We start from the raw sequence: 25,860 nt of genomic DNA on the forward strand, positions 1-25,860 counted from the left end.
TGCTTTAAATTGGTCCCTATATTTTCTGGTGCCTTCAGACCATAGGTTGTATATTTATAGTCTTCGATATTGTTCGTTTTTGAATTTTTAATTGTGATATGATGCCATGTCCAATGGCATTAAATCAAACCAGTGTCTGATAACATAAATACAATGCAGCCAACATATATTACTGAGGCCTTTTGTGTGAAGATTTGCAGATCAAGTATGTTTTGTTGTAGTTGATAAATGTCACAAAACTTATATTTTAAATGGCCACTTTTTGTTAAGATACTGTTGAAATTCAATAGCGTATTGACTGTGATTATGATTTTCCACATTGTAGAATACAATGTGGAGGGGGGGGGGGGGGGGGATGAAACAGATCAAAACCATGTTATATGTATTTGAAAAAGGGAATGAAACTGTGTAAAGATATTAAAGCATATAGAAACAACCATTGTCAGATTTTTTATTTTTTTATAAGTGCCATTTTGCCACTTATACTAACTTTTATATTGTTGGTAATATTTCAAAATGAACATTTACAGAGGCAACTTAGGTTTACTTGATTATCCATGAATAAATCATGTTAAAATGTGAGTATTCCATCAGGCTTCTGAGGAATGTTTATTTGTTCATCTCTCAGTCATCATTGAATTACATTATGTTTAGGCTCCTGCAATAAGTACAGAGCTTTATTCATAACATTTAATATTATCTTACTAAGTCATATTATTGGCAGACATGGGTGTCAACTGATAATAATATGCATTTTATGTAAATAGTCTGTTATACTGTTGATCTCATTGATTAACATTACAAATATCAGAATTTAATTGTTGTATCAATATAATATTAGCAACTGCTGGAAATTGCATATTTTGCTCAGTTTGGTTCTCTGAATGAAATTGAGCTGGTTTTTCACTCTAACCCCAAATTATGCCAGAGAAAATAGATCAATATCGTGTTTAGGCCACATTTAAATCTCTTGCATGCAGATACAAAATGTATCGTTCAGAGTGACGTCAGACGCTGAACCGGAAGCTGTTCCGTGTGTTCTCTAGTCTCTCTCTCTCTGTGTGTGTGTGTGTGTGTGTGATTGTGGGCTCGGCGATACACTGACAGCTGTACGATACAATGTAACTGCGACGGGTGAGAATGGAATAACCTACGGATACCAGCGCACACGCACATATAAACACCCCGTAGAGCAGCCAGCGTGGATTATGTGTTGATTTAATGAGGACAGTCGTGATTGAAACACGCTGATGTCTTTACACGACCGTTTGGCACGGGAGTGATCTCGCAGATCGCAGAGCCCGTGTTTCACCCCGTCATCCGCAGCTGTTCCGCCCATCATCTGTTCGTTTATCCGCACACACACCGGGACTCATGGGGAACAGCACATCATGCTGCGTGTCGTCCAGCCCGAAGCTCCGGAGGAACGCGCACTCGAGGCTGGAGCCGTACCGGCCCGAACCGGAGCTGAGCCGAGAGGACACGGGCTGCAACCTCCAGCACATCAGCGACAGGGAGAACATAGACGGTGGGTGTCATCCAGCATCACCCACACACTGATAACAGCCGAGATTCACGACCGTTAACAATAATCAGTGTTGGCCAGAATAACAACTCGCTGAAGAGACATCATGAGGGTTCTCTATTTAAAAAGTACGTTTTTTTTTTACACTTTACGGGAAATACCACGTAAATACCGGTGCTGTTGAGCGTCAGTAGGCTACCATCATTCATACAGTAGGTAGAAGTACCATGGTATTACCCCACTGTACGATGGTAACGCCCTTACTTTATCGTTAAAGAATCACACATCATATGTTAATAGCACTGTAGTGTTTTGCTGCCACACTGCAAAAAATAAATAAATAAAAAGTTGCTGCATTAATTTTTTTAAGTACAATCAACTTGGATGTTTAAGTCATTTAAACTTACTTAAAAAATGAAGAAAAAAAAATGCTTAACTTATTTTGATGAGTAAAGCAATATAAAAACATATGGTTTCATAACTTATTGATCACATTATTTTTACAGTGCTCTAATCGTATTGGTAGGCCTACATTACAAAAAAATACCATGCTAATCATATTTTTTTAAACAAAACAGCATAGCTTGGGCAGTAAAACTCTGAAAACTTCACTATCACTGTCATACAAAATATAACCATGTTCATTTACAATAGCATTTACATGACACCCCGTGGTATTACCACAATGTATATTATTGGACATGTACTATAATAATAATTTGTAGAACACGGATATTTACATACTGTGGTATTACCATAGAAGATATTCTTTGTAGTTACTTAGTTTTACTCACTAACAAAAAATACTATAATAATTTCATGCAATTGTAACCGGTGGTAATCGACCTATGGCGAGCAGGATTCGAACCGACGGGCACGCTAAGAAGCATGCTAAAGACGCTAGCGCGCCTCTTGAGGCCAGGGGAGTGAGGTTTACACTCACAGCTCTTACTGACCTACGTCCGTTACACTTGTTGATAAAATACCATAGTGCTTGAAGAACCATGTAAATGTCATGGCACTTGAATATGGTAATCATTCTGTATCATGGTATTACCATCTGATTCTATGGTATAACCATCTTACCCTACCATGGTATGATGTTACCAAGGGTGTCGAATGGTTCCAGTGTTTGATTCACATTGTGGATTAAAGGTGAATGTTTTTGTGCGTGATCAGAGGTATCTTGGATCACAGCTGATTGTTGTTCGCTGAATCTGGCAGTCGATCTGATCTGTGCAGTTAATGCAGCCGGTGCGCTGGACATCTGTTGAAGTGGAGAGTGGATCCAGATACATGAATGTCCTAATGTAATTTAACATCTAAAAGGAGATGGAGGCTGATGAGAGTGTCATGTGACAGCAGGCAGAGCTCATGTATATGAGATATAGCAGATCCAGGACCAGTTACTGATCCACATGATCATTATTTATATAGTTGTGCAGCATGAAAAATCAATAACTAACATATAATTATACTGTAGGTTGGTGCCATCAAATGTTTGTTTGATAAAGGGGCTTAATAAAGGGCCTATTAACGCTTCATTTGTGACCCTGGACCACAAAACCAGTCACATGGGTCAGTTTTTTAAATTTGAGATTTATACATCATCTAAAGGCTGAGTAAATAAGATTTCTATGGAGGTATGGTTTGTTAGGATAGGAAAATATTTGGCCGAGACACAACTATTTGAACATCTGGAATCTGAGGGTGCAAAAACATCCAAACATTGAGAAAATCTCCTGTAAAGTTGTCCATTTATGTTCGGGATTTTGCTGCATTCACTCACAAAAAATAAATGTTTTATATATTTACGGTAGGAAATTTACAAAATATCTTCATGGAACATGATCTTTATTTAATATCCTTATGATTTTTGGCATAAAAGGAAACCGATAATTTTGACCCATGCAATGTATTGTTGGCTATTGCCACAAATATACTCGTGCGACATGTGACTGGTTTTGTGATCCAGGGTCACATTCATGCATTTTGATCGATCTGCTTTTAAATATTTCTGTACTTAAAAATTGATCTTTGTGAGGACAATCTCAAGAACTTGTTTTTCTGTTTTTAATTATTGACTAACACTCATGAATGACTGGAAATGGCATGGAAAATAATAAAGTCTTATAAACTCAAGGGTAATTTCTATAGTGATTATATATGTTTAACTTTTGTTTATTGTTGTGTTAATGATATACTATATTATTTTTATATTTATTATATACCATATATTTTTTATTATATATAATTTGTTTTAATATAATTTTTTTTGTATTTCTTTTGTATTTTGTCGTTTTTATAATTTTTTTATTTCAGTTTTATTTTAGTATGTCAAGTTAGACTAAATGAAAATAATGAATGTTGCCTTGGCAACTCTCTGAAATAAAATAAGTTTAAGCTTTTTTATATTTTATTTCAGTAACAAAGTAACAAGTATCAAAAACAAGTAACAAAACCTAGTTTCGTGTTTCATTTCAGTTCAATATCCCTGTTTAGCTCTGAAATATATATTTTTTGTGAGTGATTATATAACATAAAAAAAAAAACAATCTTTAACCGCTAATGACAAATTTCAGCACATTTATACCCTTTTAAATAGGTTTTATGCCGAATGTCACATGAACAAACAGGAAAACGGGTCTCTGCATCCGCTTGTTGTAGAAAGTGTTAATGGCAGAACGAACTGAAGCGATATCAATGGACTCAGCTAATCTAGCTAGTTATTTTTATTGTTACTGTTTTATTTAATTTAAATATCTAAATGTTAGTGAGAAGAAGAAAAAAAACTTTTATATATCAATCTGCATATGGATGGACATCAGTTATGCTCATATTTGCTCGCTCCTTTGAGGGCATCTTGAGTAAAACGGCTCTATATTTACCGAAGCACATACAAAAGACCTGAACTGGAAGCAACGTGACCTGTTTTTGCAGAATACAGAAGTTTGTTGCGCATAATCCCCGTTTGTCTCAAGCACAGTTCTGAGGATAATAATTCTGTCCATCCCATAGTGCATTTACATACAGACACTTTTATCGCACACTCCCATGATACACTGCAAATTGAGGAAGTCCCGTATTTCGTCATATCTAGCCCACCAATGGCAGCTTAGCTCGTGTGCCGTGAGATGAGAAGTGTGTGTTGGGTAAAGATACTCTTTTCTGCGGTCGGGGTCAGTCTGTGCCAGTCTCTTGTGATGGAAGAGGAGCTGGACTGTGATTAACACTGTCCATTGTGATTCAGACAGCTGCTGTGTGAATCAGCTTTATCCTACTGAATAAACCAGTGTCAGAGCTCTATTTTCAATCTCTCATTCATGTAAAGCTGCTTCATGATAATGTAATGATTTTACAACGTTATCATATATACACGCTTGTATATCTTTGCATAAAACCTTAAAGGTACAATTTTGTATCAAAATATCCAAAAACCACTTGCATATAGAGGTGGGCGATATGGCAAAAATATCATATCACGATTTTTTTCAGGAAAATCACGATTAACGATTTTATCACGATTCTTTTTATGTTGGTTTTACTATTTTGTGACTGAGCATTACAGCCAAACTAATGTCCATATTTTAAAAACAAAGCCTTAGGTAAAAAAATAAAAAAATGGCAGACAGGGGCAAAGATAAAAATATTTGTCATTATTTTCTTTGTTATTATATATTAAGATTAAAGATACACATTACATATACACAACTTAATATACAAATTAAATAGGCAAAACAGTGCTTTATGTTTTCAGCTACAGTAGGTGTATTTAACAGTAGCATTGAAGTAATTAAATGAACAAATGAAAAAAAAACAGACTTCACTGTATAAATTATACATTGATACGTATTAAAGCTACTATTAAAGTTATCAGTCAAGAGCAGTGAGTGATTTTCTCTTTGCATTCTGTTTTATTAACATTAAAGGGATAGTTCTCCTAAAAATTCAAATTATCATAATTTACTCTCTCAAGTTGTTTTAAACTCGAATAAGTTTCTTTCTTCTGTTGAAAATAAAAGTTATTTGGAAGAATGTGGGTAACCAAACAGTTGATGTACCCCGGTGACTACCATATATATATTTTTCTCCTATGGAAGTCAATGGGGACCAGCTACAGTTTGGATAGCCACATTCTTCAAAATATTAATATTAGAAAAATATTAGAAATATTAGAAGGAAATTAATACAGGTTTGGAACAACATTGGAGTGCGTAAATTATGATAGATTTTTATTTTTGGGTGAACTATCCCTTTAAGGACAAGCGGCAGCGTGTTTACTATACTGTCTCTTTAAAAGAGTTGCGCGCGACGCGTCTAATATACACGCATTTGACAAGCAGTTTTTCTCTCAATTTTCTCAAGTTTGCTTTCACTTTAGACATAACCGACTTTATGTAAACCTTGTGTGTATTTAACAGTATAAGCACAATAAGACTCGAAAGATAACTTAGTCCAGTATCCAGGCGCTGGTAGACAGGCTTTAAGTGCATGTGAGCTTCACATGTACGCGCTGAGGAACACACACGTTAGAACAGCGCATCAGCACGCGAATTAAATGTTTAACCGACAAGACATTAAAGCACATGCAAATTATGAACTTTTGTGAACTGCCGTCTCCTGTTCCGCTGCGTTAACGTTTTCTGTGAATATACGTCGCGTTGTTCAGTATGTTGGGACAGAGGCGCCAGAACAGATATAATGCACGATTCTACGATATTTCTTCAAAAGCAGATTGTGGAGACATTTTAATCGTCCACGATCAAAAATCGTCATATCGCACACCCCTACTTGCATATATTTCTTTCAATTATGTACTTACATTATACTAAATGTTTCCAAGAATTTGTAAATTCAACGTAATTTGTAAATACAATGACGTAATATCCGCGTTATCCCTGGTTTCCGCTCGTACTGCCATAGTAACCATGGCGACAGATGTGGATAACTGCATTACGTCTAGTGGCACGCTCACACTGTTGTTGTTTCGTTCAAACATTATGGATCATGGCAAGCAGACTTTGGGACAAAAGGAGAACTAAAACGAGGATCAATATCAGCGTGGCGTTTTCGAGATGCCGAGAGCTCCACGTCCGCAACTAACTTCGACTTGACGAAAAATTACATATAGAAGCTTTAAAGGGGTCATGATATGGATTTTATTATTTTAATATGTTCCTTGAGGTTCACTTACAGTATGTTAGTGAAGAATTTAGAAAAAGTAAAGAAATAATTAGCAAAGAAAAATTATTTTCTACGCTCATTCCGATCCTCTGTCTGAAGGCTTGTTAGGAAACGCCCACTGTTATGATCGGCTAAAGTCATTGCATAGGAAACTTTATGGCCACTCGCCATTCCACGTGAGTAAGTGTTTTGAAAGCATTATCCATATAAAACTGTAATTTAAAGACAAAGCATTATGAAATCGTTTACTTCCAGTACTTCCAGCTGCTGTCAGATCTAAGACAGTTCCTGCTTCATCTTTCAACAAAAGTTTCTTTGCAAACTCCATTACACTGTGCCTCGTTTACAAAACAAAATGCTTCGAACAAACATAAAATCCTCCGACACAATCCAGAATGTTTAAACTGGCCGCGCCAAAGCGAATGTTCTTTCACTCTTCTATTTATCCTGTTGCCTACAGACTCAAACGCATGGAGAATGTCATAAATTGAATTCACATCTGTATACTGTATCAGTGTAGACAGCGTCAGTCATTATAATGGCTTCTGTTTGCATTTGACAACTCGCTCAAACCCAGTGTAGGAAAGTGTCAGCCGTTAACTAAACGCCAGTGGGCGGAGCTTACGGTGTGATGATGTATTACTGTTTGTCGATGTCTTGCTCTGGAGGCGAGGCAGTCATATTCAAATGTATTTGCCTGTGTGACATCATAGTCATCTAATGTCAAAACGAGCTGTTTTTTGAGCTTGCTATGTTTGTAATGAGGAGGACGTTTCAAGTCATGACACTTGCAGGATGTCTTAATAGTACAAATTTTGATTTTAGCAAATTCTGTTATTGGTATATAATTCAGTATGATAATACAGGATATTCATTTTTCTTGAAAGAAATGACTTTAAACAAAACTCAAGTAAAGTGTCTTCAAAATGAACATTTTTGGCAAATTCCTTCTCTGGGGTTCTTTTTGTAGCTGCCTGGTACCTTGATAATGCAGTATTGTTTCCCAATGGACCGATTAAAACTTGTCCCTAAAATTGAGTCGCAGCTTGCCATCAGATTAGACCTTGCAATTTTGAGGGCGGTTATACCATGTTTTTTTGCAGCACACAGTTGGTGAGGCCTGAACCATTGCATATTTCTTCTTAAAGAATAGCCAGCCCTGGGGAGTGTGCAGAGCGAGAAACTACAGCACGCGTCTTAAGAGCTAACAGGATTATGTGTTGTTTGCCATATGGTCTGCTAGTTTGTTTCTTTGTTAGTCTTGATATTGTTTGAATTTTGAATGGAACCATAAAATAGTCAGAGTTCCAGACAGTTCCAGTTTGATTTATGTTCTTAACTGTAAGATTACAGTTTACTCCAGGGATACTGGAGGTCCGGCCTGTGGGCCAAATCCAGGCCCCTATACGGTTGAAATGTCCCACCATGTCAATTCAGAATTTTTATCTGATTAAAAACAAAAAAGTAGTTGCTGCCTCTTCTATCTACACAGAATTCTAGCGTGATGTGTGATGCAACAAAACTAGCCTATACAAAGACACTTTCTATGATATCATCAAACACGTATAATAGGAATGTTCTAGTTCTAGTAAACACCTTTAATTGGTAGATTTTATATGACAAAGTTGTGGTTTTCACACAAATTACATTTCGGGAAATGACTGCAATGCAGTTTGTGTGCATGTCCGGAATAGAGACAAAAATATGGTCGACCGGTGCATCTCTAGCATTCTGGGAAATGAAGTGTTCTAAAATACTAATTTATTGGGCATATTTCAAACAGATCAGTTTGTCTGTTTATCTGTCTGTCTCTCTTTAAAGCTACACTGTGTAATTTTTTTAAGTTGATTCTTAGCAAAAAACATTTTGTTATTTCATAATCATATGTGCTCATTAATGTGTAATTACTTCTACCAACTAATCAAGTATTCGCGTAAGTGAATAATCTGCCATTTAGAATACATAAGACCGAGTCGGTGTTGCGCCTCCATCTTGAAAATACATTAGCCGAAGAGGGACATACCTGGAAATTCGAATGCGAGGGGGAGATTACTCGCGACTGCCGGCAGATTTGAAATAATACGGCCACCGAATGGGAGGGGCTAAAAAGTAATAATCAGTCGGTAGTCATAAACAATTTCACCGCTAGATGGGAGAAAATCCTACACAGTGTAGCTTTAAAGCTAACGCAAACTTAATCCTGAAAGTTGAAACTAATTTCATATTAATTTAATACAAATTTGAATTACAATTCTGGATCCTGTTTGTATCCTCAATTAAAATTCAGGAAAGAAACATCTCTTTTTTTTCATTTTCAACAGCTGACTCGCCGGCATTTCTACGTCAGGTTCTGTTCGCACAACGCCTCTACATAAATAAAATTGCATTAAATCTACAGAAGTTCAATTTAAATGAACTTTACAAAAGTTGTATGTGTGAAAGCAGCTATTGACTACTTCTGGGAAATGAAAGTCCTTTTGTAGACTTGAGACTGTTTTGATGAATGAGTTATTTTGCCGAGGTTGTTAGATGTGGAAATGAAAGTATCGTTACTAATACGGGTCATTTAATTCATTGGCCCCTGATCGCCCTGAATGGTTCATGAGCTACACAATTTAAGCGTCCCTGGCTTACACTTTTCCACATGTTTCCGCACTCCTTCATATGATTCCCTTCAACATATATTCTGTTGAGACCCCAGTCCTGCAATGCAATGTGACTCTGGCATGATTGAGAGTGCAGTACAGTAGGGCGTTTGTTTGCGAGTGCACTGCCTCAGGCTTGTGTTTAGAGCTGTGACCCCTCCGAATGTGTGACTTGAAGTCAGACATTATAACTGCTGACTTTAAACCCCGAAGCGTCTATCCAGAAAACTTTCCACAAGTCACCCCCCATGTGAAACATTACTCTTGCTGCCTGCTTCACCTTCTCACATTTTACTCTTTATTAAAGAGTCCTTTTCAACTCCTGAGTGAAAGTTGTAGAAACCAGACAATAGTGATTAATAGTGATTTTAAACACTTTTCACAAATGAATATTACGTTTTGTCTGTTAAACATGCACATTTGACAGTAGCTTGAGTTGTTACAGTAACAGTAGCTTGAGTTGGGATGCTGATGCAAATCTCATTTTTATAGGGTAAAATTTGGTCTTCCATTTGGATCATGCTAACCATAGGTATAACTGTATAAACCATGCATTACACCTCACTGCCATGTAAAACTGCGCGATTAATTGTTAAAAGATCGCAATCTTATTCCTAAACGACAATGGTTTGTCTGTGTCTATTAAACCTTTGACAAAATCACACTTGAACATTCAAATCTGCCTCGGAGAGAGCAGTTGTCATGTATAGATCATGTATGAACAGTCTTTTCAACCACAGAGCATCATTATTTCTGTGTTATAAATCATATCAATTCATAATATCACAGAAGAACGGGGATAAAAGTTTATAGTTCGGATATAAACACTGGTATCAGTGTTTATATCCGAACTATAAACTTTTATCCCAGTTCTTCTGTGACTGAACGAAGCTCTGTGATTCAAAGCGATCAAAATAGAGAAAATTACCTTTTGAAAGTAACTTGCCTCTTCTAATAAAGATTGTCAATTACATCGTTACACCAGTAGGTGGAGACTGTTAAAAATGTATTTGTTATTGAATCATTCATTCAAGAGATTCATTGAAAAAAAACACTGATTCATCCAGTAATGAAACAAGTGAAGCATTTTTGAATGAGTCATTGAATCATTCATTTAACTTTTTTTTTTTTTTTACTTTTTAAATTGACTGCAGCAATTAACATTTGTCAGAACCTCCAGTAAATGACTTGTTATTGTATGTTGTCTGTTCAGAATCGTTGGACAATCGGGATCTTTGTTTGAAACCCCCAAAATTGTGATTATGCAGAATCGTGCAGCTCTATGATGTTTAATTCATAAAATGTTTTATTTAAAACTAAATCCATAAAATGATCCCATGATTGGAACCACTAAAAGGTTATATATGTGAAGTGCCTGACAGAACCCTTTAAGCTTAAGAACCTTTTCTTCTCTGAGTGTGTGTTAAACCGCTACTGATGTCAAAATCACTGAAAAGACTCCAACACAAAGAAATCTGGAAGAAATGACAAACATAATGTATTTTAAGATTCTGCTCTAAATCATCTGATGTCACATGGGGGGGGGGGGAGTGAGCTCAAACAAGGCTTATTTTAGCCAGCAGTCAGGGCTCATATTTGCTCTGACAGAAATGATAGGGAGATTTGTGTTAATTTCTGCTGTAACAGAGCACAGGTCTGGAGATTAGTAGTGTTTGAAAATCCCTCTGGATTAGCACTCACACAGACAAGTGAACGGACACAAGTGAAGTGTTAAGCCCCGAGTATACCACAGTTGCGACATGAACTCTTAGCATATGCGTACAGCCGAACAAATGGCCATTCAAACGCAAGCTTTTAAGACGGACGCATCCTTGCCCGATGTCTGTGCTATTTCTCTCCAGACGAGATTTAAAATGTTTTAAACTAGTAGGCAATATAAATGTATGTTCGTTTCTGAGTGAACATGTCTAGTTCATTGAAAATTGACCGTTTTAAAGTACTGATTCAGAATTCTGTTAGCATTTTTACTACTGAGGTTTGAATCAGAGAATGTTTGCAGTAGTGGAGGAAAGTGTGCCAAAGCTAGATAAGAGCGTGGATATGAGATGAGTTGTGAATGTGGAAAGCCTGCTGACTTACACTGCTGACTGCTTTAGCTGATGACGAATCTCAGCAGAAATGAAAGTGCATCAACATAAAATGAGTCAGCCGTAAAAACGCTCTCTAATCGTTCTTAATCATTTTCTCTCTCACTCATGAATGGACCGGACTCCTGTTTGACGTTTCGCAGGGTCCTGTGGTGATTTACTCATTGTGATTTTTGTCCTCTGAAGGAAATGACATACAGGAAGTTCATTGGTTTTCCGTGTCCGTGTGTTGTGTTGCAGATCGTTTCATGTGCGGGTTTGAAGTTTTGTGAAACACTCAAAAGTCCTCCACAGGACTGGGTGATGCAGCTAATAATATGTTGGTTTTATATTTTAGCTAGCAATTTTATGAGATTCAGAATCTCAAAATTTGTTCAGAAGTTGATTAAAAGTTTTTGGTAAATAAAAGATCTATATTGCAAAAAAATATGAAGATGAGTTTTTCACACTGTGATAATTATATTTAATTAAGTTTTTATTATTTGAGTTTGTAAATATTGTAATAATTCAATATTTACTTGCACACACTCTACCGTTAAACAGTTTGGGTAAGATTTTTTACAATATTATTTTTACACTCTTAAGTCTCTCCAAGGCTGCATTTATTTGATCAAAACCGCTGTGAAAAGAAAATCAAAGTTGTAAATAAAGCAAAGATTGTTAGTGTTTTAAAAAAAAAATCATGTTTAATTTGCTTGCCATTTCTGTGTAAAAATAGTTTCAAAGTAAATCCTACGCCAATTTTTTTAAATAATAAAATAAATATTGTGAAGTATTATACGATTTGAAATGACTTTCTTCTATGTGAACTCGTTCAAAAAAAAAAAAGTTCAAAAAAATTATAAATTGAACATGATTCCTCAGAAATCATTCTAATATGCTGATTTGCTGCTCAAGAAACATTTCTTACTATCAATATTGAAAACAATTGTGCTGCCTAATTTGTGACTCTTTGATAAATAGAAATAGTAACATTATAAATGTCTGCTGTCGCTTTTGATCAATTTAATGCATCTTTGCTAAATAAAAGTATTAATAATTAATAAAATCAAAATGAGCTCAAACCTTTGAACAGTAATCTATATATTATTAAATCTGTTTAATGATATAACCTACGACTATCGTGAACATTTTCAAGTAAAGATTTTATTGAAACATTGAATTTATGTTTTGCACTCTTTAACTGAATCAAATCCATATACATTTTGGCTACTGGGGGGTGTTTCTGATTCTGAGACATAAAACATAATTGTCTTGTTACATTCATGAGTGTCAGGAGGAGCGAGTGCAATCATTGGGAATTTTAATGGCCAAATAAAAAGAACATTAAAATAATTGCAGTATTCATGATGTAGTTTAATGTTGTAATAATTAAATACTATAATGTATGTCATAACTGCACTGCTTCCCCCCAATGGCTTCACTTTGTATCTCTTTTCTGGTGTATTTATTATTATTTTTTTTATAATTCAGTGTCCTTTTATTTCATTTGGAGCTCTTTTAAAAGCGATTCTGTCCACATCTATGGTTATATTTCTTTGCCTACTTTTCTAAGTATGTCTGTAGACAGTCTGGGCTGAACTTCTCTGCATACACATGGCCATCTGACCCCTTTGTAAACCACTTTTCACTCTTGTAGGACAGTGGATGCCCCTAGTTTTTTATCTGCCACTTGGGGTGGGCGATATGACCAAAATCTTAGATCACGATATGAGTAATTTTATTTCACGATAAGGATACATATCACAATATAGTTATTTATTTTTGCTTTAAATAAGGTTTTTATATCATCACAATTTTATAATAATTGTGTTCTTAATTTTAAAACCAATTTCAATATCACAAAAAACTAAAGAAATCTCTTAAAGCTACACTGTGTAATTTTTTGTGTAAAGTTGATTCTTAGCAAAAAACACTTTGTTCTTTCAAAATGTTATGTGCTCATTAATGTGTAATTACTTCTACCAACTAATCAAGTATTCTCGTAAGCGTAGAATCTGCCATTTAGAATACATATGAGCGAGTCGCTCGAATGGCGGCAGCCATGTTGCGCCTCCATCTTGAAAATACGTTAGCCGAATAGGGACATACCTGGAAATTCAAGCTTCGCCTTTCGCATTTTTACACTCAGTGGCACCGTGACAAATGCGAGGGGGAGATTACTCGCGGCTGCCGGCAGATTTGAAATAATACGGCCACCGTAGGAGTTAAAGGAGAACTTGGTAACTTTTTTAACTTAATAAAACTGTCTAGAAATCATTTGGATGGTTAAACAACCTGTTCTGGTGATACTGGTGACTTTCCCCGCTCCCCCCAGCGTTCCCAGGCGGAAAACCAACCTTGCAACTTGGGGACTAGCGTCCCGGCAAAATAGAAATTGGAAGTCTCGTGAGAAGCGGGAACGAGAACGAGAACGAGCGCGAAACACGAATCGCTTTACGGCAATTCAACATAAACACACACGCATGTATGATGTATTACCAGATTACCCACCTCGGTAGACAAAGCTCCACACGATTCAGTTGGCTTGCTCCGATCAAAACAAACGCACATGAGCAGCGGTAGAGAGGGGGAGGAGGCCGCCGCAAGTGAGTTTTTTACGACCGTGTTGTGACATATACGCCCCCCCCACAGCTGTAGGGGGAGCTCGTGGGGAAAACATGCGACAACAAAAGGGAAAATCAGCGAAGAAGTGACTAGAGTTCGCTAGAGTTGCCGAGTTCTCCTTTAATACACCCTCGGAATGGGAGGGGCTAGAAAGTAATATTCAGTTGGTAGTCATAAACAATTTCACCACTAGATGGGAGAAAATCTACACAGTGTAGCTTTAAGCTTACTGAAGACCAGTAAAAATCCAGTGATACAATAAGGACAAATTAACTAATTACAAGCAATAGGACAACAAACTACAATGGAACAAAGAAATATACCTACCTGGAAAACTTCAAGCAGTAGGAATACTAAATACTAGCCTACATACATTTTTGAAAGTGATCAAATGTATAAAACACACTTTATAAGGTAAATTAAATATACATTTATTCTTATTAAAGTGAGACAAATGTGATTCAGTGAAGAGCAGTGAGATTTTCTTCTTTTTCATTTGATTAACATTAATGATAACAGGTTTATTAGGCTGCTGTCACTTTAAGAGCGAATGCATGGATCAAATATACGTATGCGTTTTCTTTCTCAAATGTGTACGTTCACTTGAGACATAAATTACAGTGTTTACAAGGATACTTGCAAAGATGGATATTTTGACACACAAGTATGTGTATTTAACCGTTGAATCCCAAATAGGCGGCAAAAAGATTTAAATTCAGTACTCTCACTTCATGTGTGCTCGCATACATTAAAATGATGAATAATCACTGAAGCTGTCAATAACAATGCAAAATACACAAATCTCCTGTTATAATCAATGAAGCAGAAGCGGTCTACGCTGTGCAACAAATATTTTATTGTCATCATGTTTATATTTGTTGGATATAATGAAATGATTAGCGCCAAACAAATTCTGACTAACTTAAACACATCTGATTGGCCACTGCGTTCACACACTCAACAGACATGTCTGTGATTGGCTACAAAGCTCAATGCTGCATAAACATGTTGTAAATAGAAACGTTCTTTCAGAGGAGCGTTTTAAAGCAACTGTAAGTATGTTGTGCTTCCAACACTATGTTTGCTTTTTTGAACACCGGCTATCAGTGTGTACCGCTACTGAAGAACATCAGATTCAATTATCAAATAAATCTCTGGCATGACAAAGATTCATTTTGGCGGCCACCGAAATATTTTCAATACAGAAAAAAACCCTGGATGAATAGAAAGTTCAAAAGAATTTGAAATAGAAATCTTTTGTAACATTATAAATGAGACCTTGGCCTTAGAGAACGCTTAAAAAACATTGCACTGCATTTTCGCTGGATGGGTTTTGTGAGATCCTCCTGTAAAGCAGTCGTGGGAAGATCAGTGAATGTGTTCTTTCAGCATCAGTCTGTACACGTGGATATATTTTTCACAAGGCCTTCAGACTAAGCTTCAGGAGTTTGACTTTTGACGTACTAACACATAATCAAACATTTGAAATTTGAGATGGAGTGTTTGATCTTTTGTGGGAAACCTTGCGGTCGGAACATACACTCTAATAATATCAGTTATCAGAAAGCGGCAGCACTGTTTTGTTGTAAGTTATGTGCTAAATACAGCATGCCATTTAGAAAGGAAAATGAAACAATAACCCACAAAAGTGTGGTTGTGATTTTACCATGCTTAAAGACTGCATTCAATTATTTAACATAAAACATAAATATGCTACCGTTCAAAAGTTTTTGTTCAGTATGTTTTGTTTCTTCCTTTATTTTGGAAAGAAATTAATACTTTTCTTTAGCATGCACTAAATTGATCAAATGTGAAAGTATAGACTTTCTGAAGGATCATGTGACACTGAAGACTGGTGTAATGATGCTGAAATGACAGCTTTATCCTCACATTAAATATATATATATATATATATATATATATATATATATATATATATATATATATATATATATATATATATATATATATATATATATATATATATATATATATATATATTACAATAGAAAATAGTAATTTTAAATCGTAGTAATATTTCACAATGTTATGTTTTTTGATCAAATAATCAGCCTTGGTGAGCAGAAGACACTTCAAAAAACATTCATTTCATTTAGACCAACATAAAATGTGTTATAATAATTACAATATTGCACAAGTAATATAGTTCATTAATATAGCTCATTAGTGATGTTGTCGATATGTAGACTAGGTGCATTAATGTAACAACTATTTTTACACACACTTATTAAAATATATTTCTGAGTTGGAATCGTCTGTATATTTCAGCACATCAACTACTGTGTCTTTTTATTATGTTTTCTCCTCTCAAGAGAGCAGAGACTCGTTTATTTCTTTGGGCAAAAGGCCCAGCACTGACGGCTAAATGAATCAGAATTGAATCAGAATCAGGCTGTTTGTATGCATAATCATTATGCTAATGGTATCTACTTCAAAAGACCGATATGCTATAACCAAATAAATCCTCTCAAACCTCTCTCTTGGTTTTGTGAAGCCAAATGACCGTGAGCTGAGTGGAGGAGGGACGTGTTCAGCGACAGCTCTTATGATCTGCACTGTAAACATTAGACATATTTGTTTGGACTGGTCTGTAAAATGTAGTAGTTAAAGGGATAGTCGAAAAATAAAAATGAAAAATGTTTATTACTCAAACATGTATGATAAAAAATAATGGGCCGTTCTTCACACTAAGCCATTGTATTAGTGGTCGACCGATATATATATCGTCAAGACCGACATATCGCCCGATATTTGACATTTTTCAATCATCGACCGATAAATTTAACTGTTTGGCTGATATGCGTGCTTAACAGATATGTCTGTGATTGGCTACAAATCTCAACGCTGCAAAAATAAGTTGAACTGTTTGGCAGATGTGTCTTTTATTTTGACGGCGCACCAGACTTTTATTTTGACGGCCGTGAGAACGAACGTTTAACAGTTCTGTCTAATACTTTTATTGGTCAGAACTTCTAAACAAAGAGAGTAAACTGTATACTGAAAAGTATTATAGTGTCTGCTTTTTTATTATTAATAAGCATTAGGATGGCAATCACTATGTACTCATCTACTGTCAGCGTTCAGAAAACACTTATTTATATCACTTAAGATTCTTTGAATATCTAATAAACATTTAATTTCACAAACCTTGCAGACTTAATTGAATCCAGCTGTGAGATCTTCTGAAGTGTGCATTTATAGACTGCATAAAACGAGTGTATTAAGTGTGTGATGGTCGGTCCGTGGAAATAGGAAATTACGTGGAAACGCAAGATGACACACTTTAAACCCTTGATTTCAAAGTATATCCAGTTATTCACTGTAATATTCATGTAATTTAAAGTAAGCGTCACCTTCTCTTTATTTGAAAAAAAATATGTATCTCAGTGCGCACAAACTTACCAGATTACTGAGTGCCTTGTTGGTTACAGTGTTTACTTCATTTTTATTCATTTTTTTAAACAATTTCTTTATTTGTAAAAAAAACCCTATAAGGATTACATAATCAAGAAGTCGCCATCTAAAGTATAAGTATAAGTATAAGTATAAGGTTCCTGCCACTGCTTTTACTTTTTACATATCTAAACTCTTCACGGGTTCTCAACCATCATATACAGACGTACAACGAGTGTGTTTAGCCCAGTACACAGCATCGTTTTGGATGTTTCCATTGCAAAATACACAGCATAAAACCCTGTGTGTGTGTGTGTGTGTGTGTGTGTGTGTGTGTGTGTGTGTGTGTGTGTGTGTGTGTGTGTGTGGACATGTTTTTCTACACCTGTGGGGACTTAAACCTGAATGCACACAGACTCATGGGGACTCGTGTCACCGTGGGGACCTAAATTGAGGTCCCCATGGGTACAAAAGCTTATAAATCATACAGAATTATTTTTTTTGAAAATGTAAAAATGCAGAATGTTTCCTGTGATGGGTAGGTTTAGGGATAGGGGCAGTGTAAGGGGATAGAATATACAGTTTGTACAGTATAAAAACCATTACGTCTATGGAGAGTCCTCACAAAGATAGTGCACCAGACGTGTGTGTGTGTGTGTGTGTGTGTGTGTGTGTGTGTGTGTGTGTGTGTGTGTGTGTGTGTGTGTGCGCGTGCTTTTAGGCTCAGTGTTAAAAGTGACAGTGTGAACGCTATGCGATCCAAGACTAAGAGTGTTAACACTTGTAGTTTGGTTCATTTGTTCCAGACCAAAAAAAAACATTTAGTCCTGGTCCGCTTAGCGCTCACATTGGCATTTTAACTTGAAGATACCAAATTAAAGGCATAAGGATATGTTCACAACCTGATTGGTCAGCTTTTATTATGAATATTTTGCTAGAACTTACCAAATATCCAAAACAATGCTGTGTTCGGGGCTAAAAGCGCTCGCTGTGTGTGTGTAGCTACATATGATGGTGTTCTGACCAGCTGAGAACTCGGGAAGAGCTTATAAAATGTGTAAAGGAGTCAAAACAGCGGCAGGAATCCCTCCGTCACACAAACAAACGAAGATCACTGTGAGGAGGCGTGGTTTTGATGCCTGTACCGAACTGTGATGGGCAACATCGCGACTGAATAAACTGGTATGCTTGAGCATTCTGTCCTTTTTAGGGTCGTATCTTGTGACATAATGTCCTGTTTTGGGTTCGTTTACTTGTCTTTGGTCTGTGTTGCGTTTATATTTCATTCGAACCGTGCTAGAGTTCGTTTGGAAGATGACCGAGATCCATGTTTTCAGCGTCTCGGCCCTCTTGTTTATTGCGCGCCAGTGTTCAGATGTCAGCGTTCACACTTATTCAAGTGAACCGCACTAACAGAGCAATCGCACCAGGGTTTGTTTCAATCCAACCAAACATACCAAGTGTGAACAGCTGAACACAGTCAACACACCCTAAATGTATCATTTTCTTGGACCAAAACATCCAAGAGAACCGAACTACAAGTGTGAACACAAGCTAAGATCTCGGCATCGCCATCAAAAAAATCAATATCGGTCGACCACTAGAACATAGTGCACAAACTTGGAGCTTGAGTAAATGTCTTTTTTTTGGGGGGTAAACAACTACTCCTTTATCAGAGTTTGTGTGTTTTGTTTGGGCGATGAAAAGCAGACGGCTGCATCAAAAGCACCGCAGGCGAATCCACGAGGGCCATTGTTGAGCGGGTGTTGGAGTCATAGACCAGCTTCAGAGACGTGCATAAATATCACACAGTCCTTTCATTAAACCTCACAGACAACAGCCAGCTGGGCAAATCCCCCTTCAGAGCTCAGCTATTTTCTGTCTGTCTAGCCTCTCTTCCCTTGAGTATCCTCTTTCTCTCTTACATCGCTACAGTAAGGCGTCTGCCCTCCTCCCATAACAGCGCTATGGAAACCCATCCCGGCCCTCAAGCATTGCAGGGGGCGGAGCTTGGCTTGTAGTAATTATGCATGGCACTTTGGGCTGACAGTGTAGGATATATGCCCAGATTTTTCTCCCTCAAAGCGTTTTTTTTGCGTCAATATTTGCTCATATTGTTTGCATGTTTATTGGCTCTAAACTCTTCAGCCTGTTTAGTTCAAGTCTAATATTCAGCTTAAATTCACTTAAATATCTAGCGTGAAGAGGTTCAGAAAAGACTGCAGTGAGACATTAAAGAATTTTTTTTTTTTTGTCTTTGCCACACAGAAGCGGAAACTATTCTTAGATGATTAGTGTTTTTATGAGAGCAGGAGTTATTCCCATGACATCAGCGCAGCTGCTCTGTGTTGTTGGGTGGGAATATGGCACATGAAAGGGGAGCCCTTATTAATATGCATAAAGGGGGTGTGGCCGCTGAACATGTTTGGAGGACCTCTGATGACCTGAATCGTGATCAGCATTAAATATATTTAATAAAAGAAAAAATAATGATTGGTTCAAATGGACAAGAAAGAACAAATTGAAAAAATAAGTATAAAATAAGACAGCAAAAATAAGTATGCTAGAAACTTTATATATAAATGCACTTCTGTTCAAAAGTTTAAGCAATTGCATTAAACAGATAAAAAGAGAAATTCAGATTTTTTTTCCGTCTCCACAAAAAAATATGAAGCAGCACAACTGTTCTCAACATTGATAATAATAGGAAATGTTTCTTGAGCTGCAGAACAGCATATTATTATGATTTCTGATGGATCATGTGACGCCGAAGACTGGAGTAAGGATGCAAGTTTTGATCAGAAAACATTTATTTTAAATTAAATTAATGTTATATTTAACAATATTACTGTTTTTCTTGTATTTTTGATCAAATAGCTCCAGCCTTGGTGAGAATAAAAAATCATAATCATACATACATACACTGTTATTGTAATTTTATTGATTAATAACAATAAAAAAATATTTATTGTGGTAGAAGACTGTGGCGTGGCAATCAGATGGTGTTGCTATAGCCCCAGGGCCCAAAGTCCTCTTAATCCGGGCCTGCATACACATTACACACACACAAATGAATGCATTTAATGAAATGAATAGGTATGTAATCAATTACTTTTTTCAAGTAACTAGTAATGTATAACTTTTAAATTTACAACAAAATATCTGACTTACTTTTTTAAATAAGTAACTCAAGTTACTTTGTTTTCACCGTTATTGACTGACAGCTCTCCTGTCCTCATGTTGAGAGAAATAAGGAGTAAAATGAAGATGTGTTGTCTGCGCTGTGTGAACATGATGGATATTGTAGTTCTAGACTAAATGTGAATATGCTTTCACTCATCTCACTTGCACAAATCCAGATTCAGTATTCCTCAAAATGAATAAAAACAGTGAAATGAAACTCAGAATATTATGCAAACGGGCAGTAATTAAATGTTAATACAAATATACTTTACATGTTTAATCTCACTTTATTAACCAATGTCTTTGCCACTGACATTCGATGATCCAATTCAAACATACTAATAAGCAAATATGACACTGTTTTTTATTTTTGTTTTCATTGCTGAAGTAAGAGTGATGCACTTTCTTCTCCTACGTCCTATTCTTCTGTGATAGCAGCACAGTTGAAAGGTTTGTTTGAGCTGCGCTCTCTACTGTACAGAATTTGCATTTCCTTCAGCCTGAGGCTTATTCATTTCACTTGTTGTGAAAGGGCCTTTATGTTTGCAAAAATAGAACTTTTTTTTGTCTATTTTTAAAACAAAAACGAAAAAACAAGTTAGCCTAACACAAGTTAGTTACTTTTATGACTTCCACTCACTGTGGCAATTGTAATTCTGATTGTGTTGTGATTCTGATTGTGTTGAGATATGTGCTATTGCCGCAGCTCTACTCTTAAATGTGTTTATGTGTATAGTGTGCATATTGTGTTGCTGAGTTTATATGTCAGGAAGACAGGGTGGTGCTGGCACAGATGGCATCACAGTCAGACCTGCTTCCTTAACAGCATGACACACACACACACACACACACACACACACACACACACGCATTCTCACACACTGCAGTAGGAAAATGATTCCTCAAGTTACTGAAAATAAAGCCTCCAGGATTCACTCAAGATCTCACAGATTATACATGGTTACTGTCAGCTGATACTCCACTAAAAGAACATAGTAACCTTATCAGTACAACATTTGCCATTTGCTTAACACCTGATCGCATAATACATTGTGTGTTTTACTGTCTAGTCATCCATCCATCCATCCATCCATCCAGGTATTACAAGATGGCATTATTACAGTTACAGTCTTACTCTATCCTTTTTTCCTTGACACACACACACACATTTTTATTTAATTTTTTTATTATTAATATTTAAGTAATTTGTTAGAATTTTATATATAATCATTTAATTAAAATGATGAATTATTTGAAAATAAAGGATGCCTTTCTCTTTGTATTTCTGAGCTTTCTGCTCAACTAAATATTACAAGATGGTCTTCTTACAGTTATGAAATGTCTTAATTGGCAGTTTTCATTGACACGCGCACACTCAGCATATGTGTGATTCATGATTGAGCTTGTGAGCTGTGTTGTGATCAGACACCTGTTAACACTCCAGCACTGCACAGATTCTGATCTGGACTCTAATGCCCTCAGCAGGTGCCGCTGGCCTGTTTTCTGCCCACTCATTCACACACTCACAGCTGCCTCACTGCACTGGCACACGCGGGCAGTGTTTGGACAGCTTGCTTACATCACGCTCAGGAAGCTCTCTGATATGAGCTGTGCAGATTTATGAGGGCCTTTTTCATAGCGCTTAGTTGGAAGTCTGTGAGACTGTATTGATTTCTATTCTTTGACGGTTAAGTTCCCTTGATCTTCCGCTAATTTTAGCTGAGAACGTTGAGCTTGTAGAGCAGCTAGCATCGTTTTTCAGAATCTGTTTAGTCAACCCTTACATTTCCAAGCCCCATCCATCCATCCATAGTTGTGTGCTCCAGTTGTCCACTTTCATGTGTGTTTGCCCAGTGATTGTGCAGACACTTGTCAGTGGGATGAATTAATGAAGGGCAAAACAATTTTGTTTCCCACCTACTTGGATCTCATGATCCAACCAAATCTTTGCCGATAACGATAGCCGATTATTTGGAATGATATCTGCTGATGCAGATAGTTTGATTTTCTTAATTACACTCAAATATGTAAAAAAAATGTGTATACAACTCAGTTGCACATAAGGTAACAAACCCTTGTCTTCATGTAGGGTTGAAACGACATGATCGACAACAAAATATTTTTGTTGTCAAATAGTCGTTTGATCTCACATTATCTATTTTAAGGGCCTGCAATAATGCGGTTTGACCAGTGGGGGCGCTGTAGCGCAAATGTATAGCAGCCCTCACGGATGCAATCTAATAGAAGACATGGCTCTTCAGAGGGCAAATAAAGGCGAACCAGTAGAGTGTGAGAACGTTTAACATAACTACAAAAAGAAATCCTTCATATGCAGGGCTGCCAACTCTTAAACTCAAAGTCACACGTCAATTTTCTCTGAAAAATACATTGCAGAGCAAAGAGGATTCTGACAGACAAGACAGAGCAGGTTAAGTTCTGTCAATTTTTCTACAAAATCCAAGTGATAAATATGGTTTTGGCGCTCTTTAATGTGGAGTTACAGATCGCTGTATCGCCTCAGTTCAAATGACAAGTGAACCGATCATCATTTCCTCTTTACTACTAGTTACAGAATGAAAAAAACATGAATGAACATCGGAAGGTATGTTGAAAGATACAGAATGATTCTTACTGAAATGATTCATGTCTCATGCAATCGCTCAATCAGTGTTCCAACCGCAAAGACGTCAATAAAACAGCTTGTAAAAAATGTCACGTAACGGCACATTTACCTCAGGAAAGACATTAATGTCCATAAACTCGATAGTTAGCTAGAAAAATAAACTCTAGAGAGGAACACACTATATTTACTTATTCCTATATATATACATATATATATATATATATATATATATATATATATATATATATATATATATATATATATATATATATATATATATATATATATATATATATATATCTCCTACTATTACTCCTAAAGACCTGAGACTTTTGTTTCTAATCAGAAGTTACAAAGCACAAAGCTCTTTGCGATTATTGGATGGGATGCGCACTACAAATAATGTTTGTTGTAGGGAAAACCCGTAGATCTGGCAACCCTGGCTTGATTCATAGGGTTAAATAAAGCCTGCTTTAACGTTGTTATGTTTTAACTGTTAATGCGTTGTTGTGTTAACTTTGACAGCTTTAAATTCAACACAAGAGGCATGTTGTTCACACACAGTATGAGTAATGCACCCTTTTGATTGAACAATTATTAAAAGAGTTGATTTGCTTACATACTGTGTGATAATGACCTTCAAATAGTGCAGAATCTTGAATATTGTACACATTTATATGGCCAAGCATAAATGGATGATCATACTCAGACAGAAATCCAATCATCAAGATGCACAAAGTGACCCAGTAGAGTATATGTGACCCTGGACAACAAAACCAGTCACATGTCGCACGGGTATATTTGTGGCAATAGCAAAAAATACATTGTATGGGTAAAAATTTAAAAAATTTCTTTTATGCCCAAAATCATTAGGATATTAAGTAAAGATCATGTTCCATGAAGATATTTTGTAAATTTCCCACCGTAAATATATAAAAAATTTATTTTTGTGAGTGAATGCAGCACAATCGTGGACATAAATGTTCAACTTTACAGGAGATTTTCTCAATGTTTAGATTTGTTTGCACCCTCAGATTCCAGGTTTTCAAATAGTTGTATCTCGGCCAAATATTCTCCTATCCTAACAAACCATTCATCAATTGAAAGCTTATTTATTCAACTCTCAGATGATGCATAAATCTCAATTTCAGAAAATTGACCCTTGTGACTGGTTTTGTGATCCAGGGTCACATGTGTTCTCATAGAGATGTGCATAGTGTCCGCTGTCCTTTATCTGAGGTTTCCATGGTTCCGCTACCCAGGCGACAGGCGAGGACGCCACGACAAGACTGAACAAAGTATTAACACGGGCTAATTACTGCTCTCCACCCTGCCGAACACACACACACACACACACACACACACACACACACACACACACACACACACACACACACACACACACACACACACACACACACACACACACACTGCTGTTTCAGCATCAATATCCATGTGCCTGCTGTCAGGGTGCATCACACATTTACTTGATGAGGTTATTATCCACGTTACATTATATCTCTATTTCAGAATAATGATGATAACTTTAGATATCCAATAAACATTTCAATGGACTGTATGTGAGAGTCTCTTGTGAATTATAGGCCATAAAGTTGATGCAGAAGAGCCGTTTGAATGAAGCAGAGTCTCTCAATCTGGCGTTGGAAACACAATTGACTTTCCTTCCTCACTAATGGCTGCAGTGCGTCAGCGCGTTCACAATGAGATCCTTTGATTTATTCAACCCTTTTTGAGAAGCCGTACAGGAGATGAAGAGGGTGTTGGCCAGTCTGCAGGGAAGCTGGGAATGTGTGCGGTGTGTATCCCGACGCAACCACATGCTCCCCTGCTCTCTTCTTTATTTTTATTCATCCTATACTACTATAGTTATTTTACATATCCAGCCGTTTCAATGGAATCCCAGTGAATCCCAATGGAATCCCAGAGGAATCCCAGTGAATGGGAATTTCATGTGAGGGCGAAAGATTTCCCAGCTGGTTCAAATGAACTTCTGTTTGAGCTGTGCTTCATACATCGTTCATACACTATTGACAAGACTTTTTTTGCAATTAAAATTTCATCGTAATTTTGCTAATTGGTTACACTCTATTTCGATAGTCCACCTTAGACATTCTATAAGTAACTTTTCAACTACATGTCAACTAACTCACATTAGAGTATTAGTAGACTGTTCGGTTAGGGTTAGGAGAATAAGTTGATTTGTAGTTGCCAAGTTACTTCTAACACAATAAAGTGTTAGCAGATATTAAGCAGACCGTCTACTTATACTCTAATGATATTTAGTTGGCATTTAGCTCCAAAGTTACTTATAGTTAGTAGAATGTCTAAAGTGGACTATTGAAATAAAGTGTAACCTGCTAATTTGACAACTGTATGTCGTTTGGGCTGTTTTTGGTCATGGTGACTGCCATTTTTGTTGTATGGAAAACAGCAGCTTGGACATTCTGCAAAACTTCTCCTTTTGTGTTGCAGAGAACAAAGACTGTCATAAAGTTTGCAACAACATAAGGGTAAAAAAAATTACAACCTCTTTTTGGGATGAAATATATA

At 36.5% G+C, this 25,860-nt stretch overlaps 1 protein-coding gene across 2 annotated transcripts in view; it reads left to right on the plus strand.

Moving 5' to 3' along the window:
- Positions 1-1,009: 1,009 nt before the first annotated feature.
- Positions 1,010-25,860, plus strand: part of ccny (cyclin Y) — a 59,261-nt gene continuing 34,410 nt past the window's right edge. Inside the window, exon 1 of one of the 2 annotated variants that reach the window (XM_081352388.1) lies at positions 1,010-1,528. In XM_081352388.1, coding sequence (XP_081208514.1) covers positions 1,375-1,528 — 154 coding nt within the window. In that variant the 5' untranslated portion in view covers positions 1,010-1,374. The remainder of the gene's footprint in view (positions 1,529-25,860) is intronic. The other variant, XM_081352387.1, reaches the window with a different exon arrangement.

This window comes from Scardinius erythrophthalmus, assembly GCF_964197995.2.
Source record: "Scardinius erythrophthalmus genome assembly, chromosome: 22".
Taxonomy (NCBI): Eukaryota; Metazoa; Chordata; class Actinopteri; order Cypriniformes; family Leuciscidae; genus Scardinius; species Scardinius erythrophthalmus.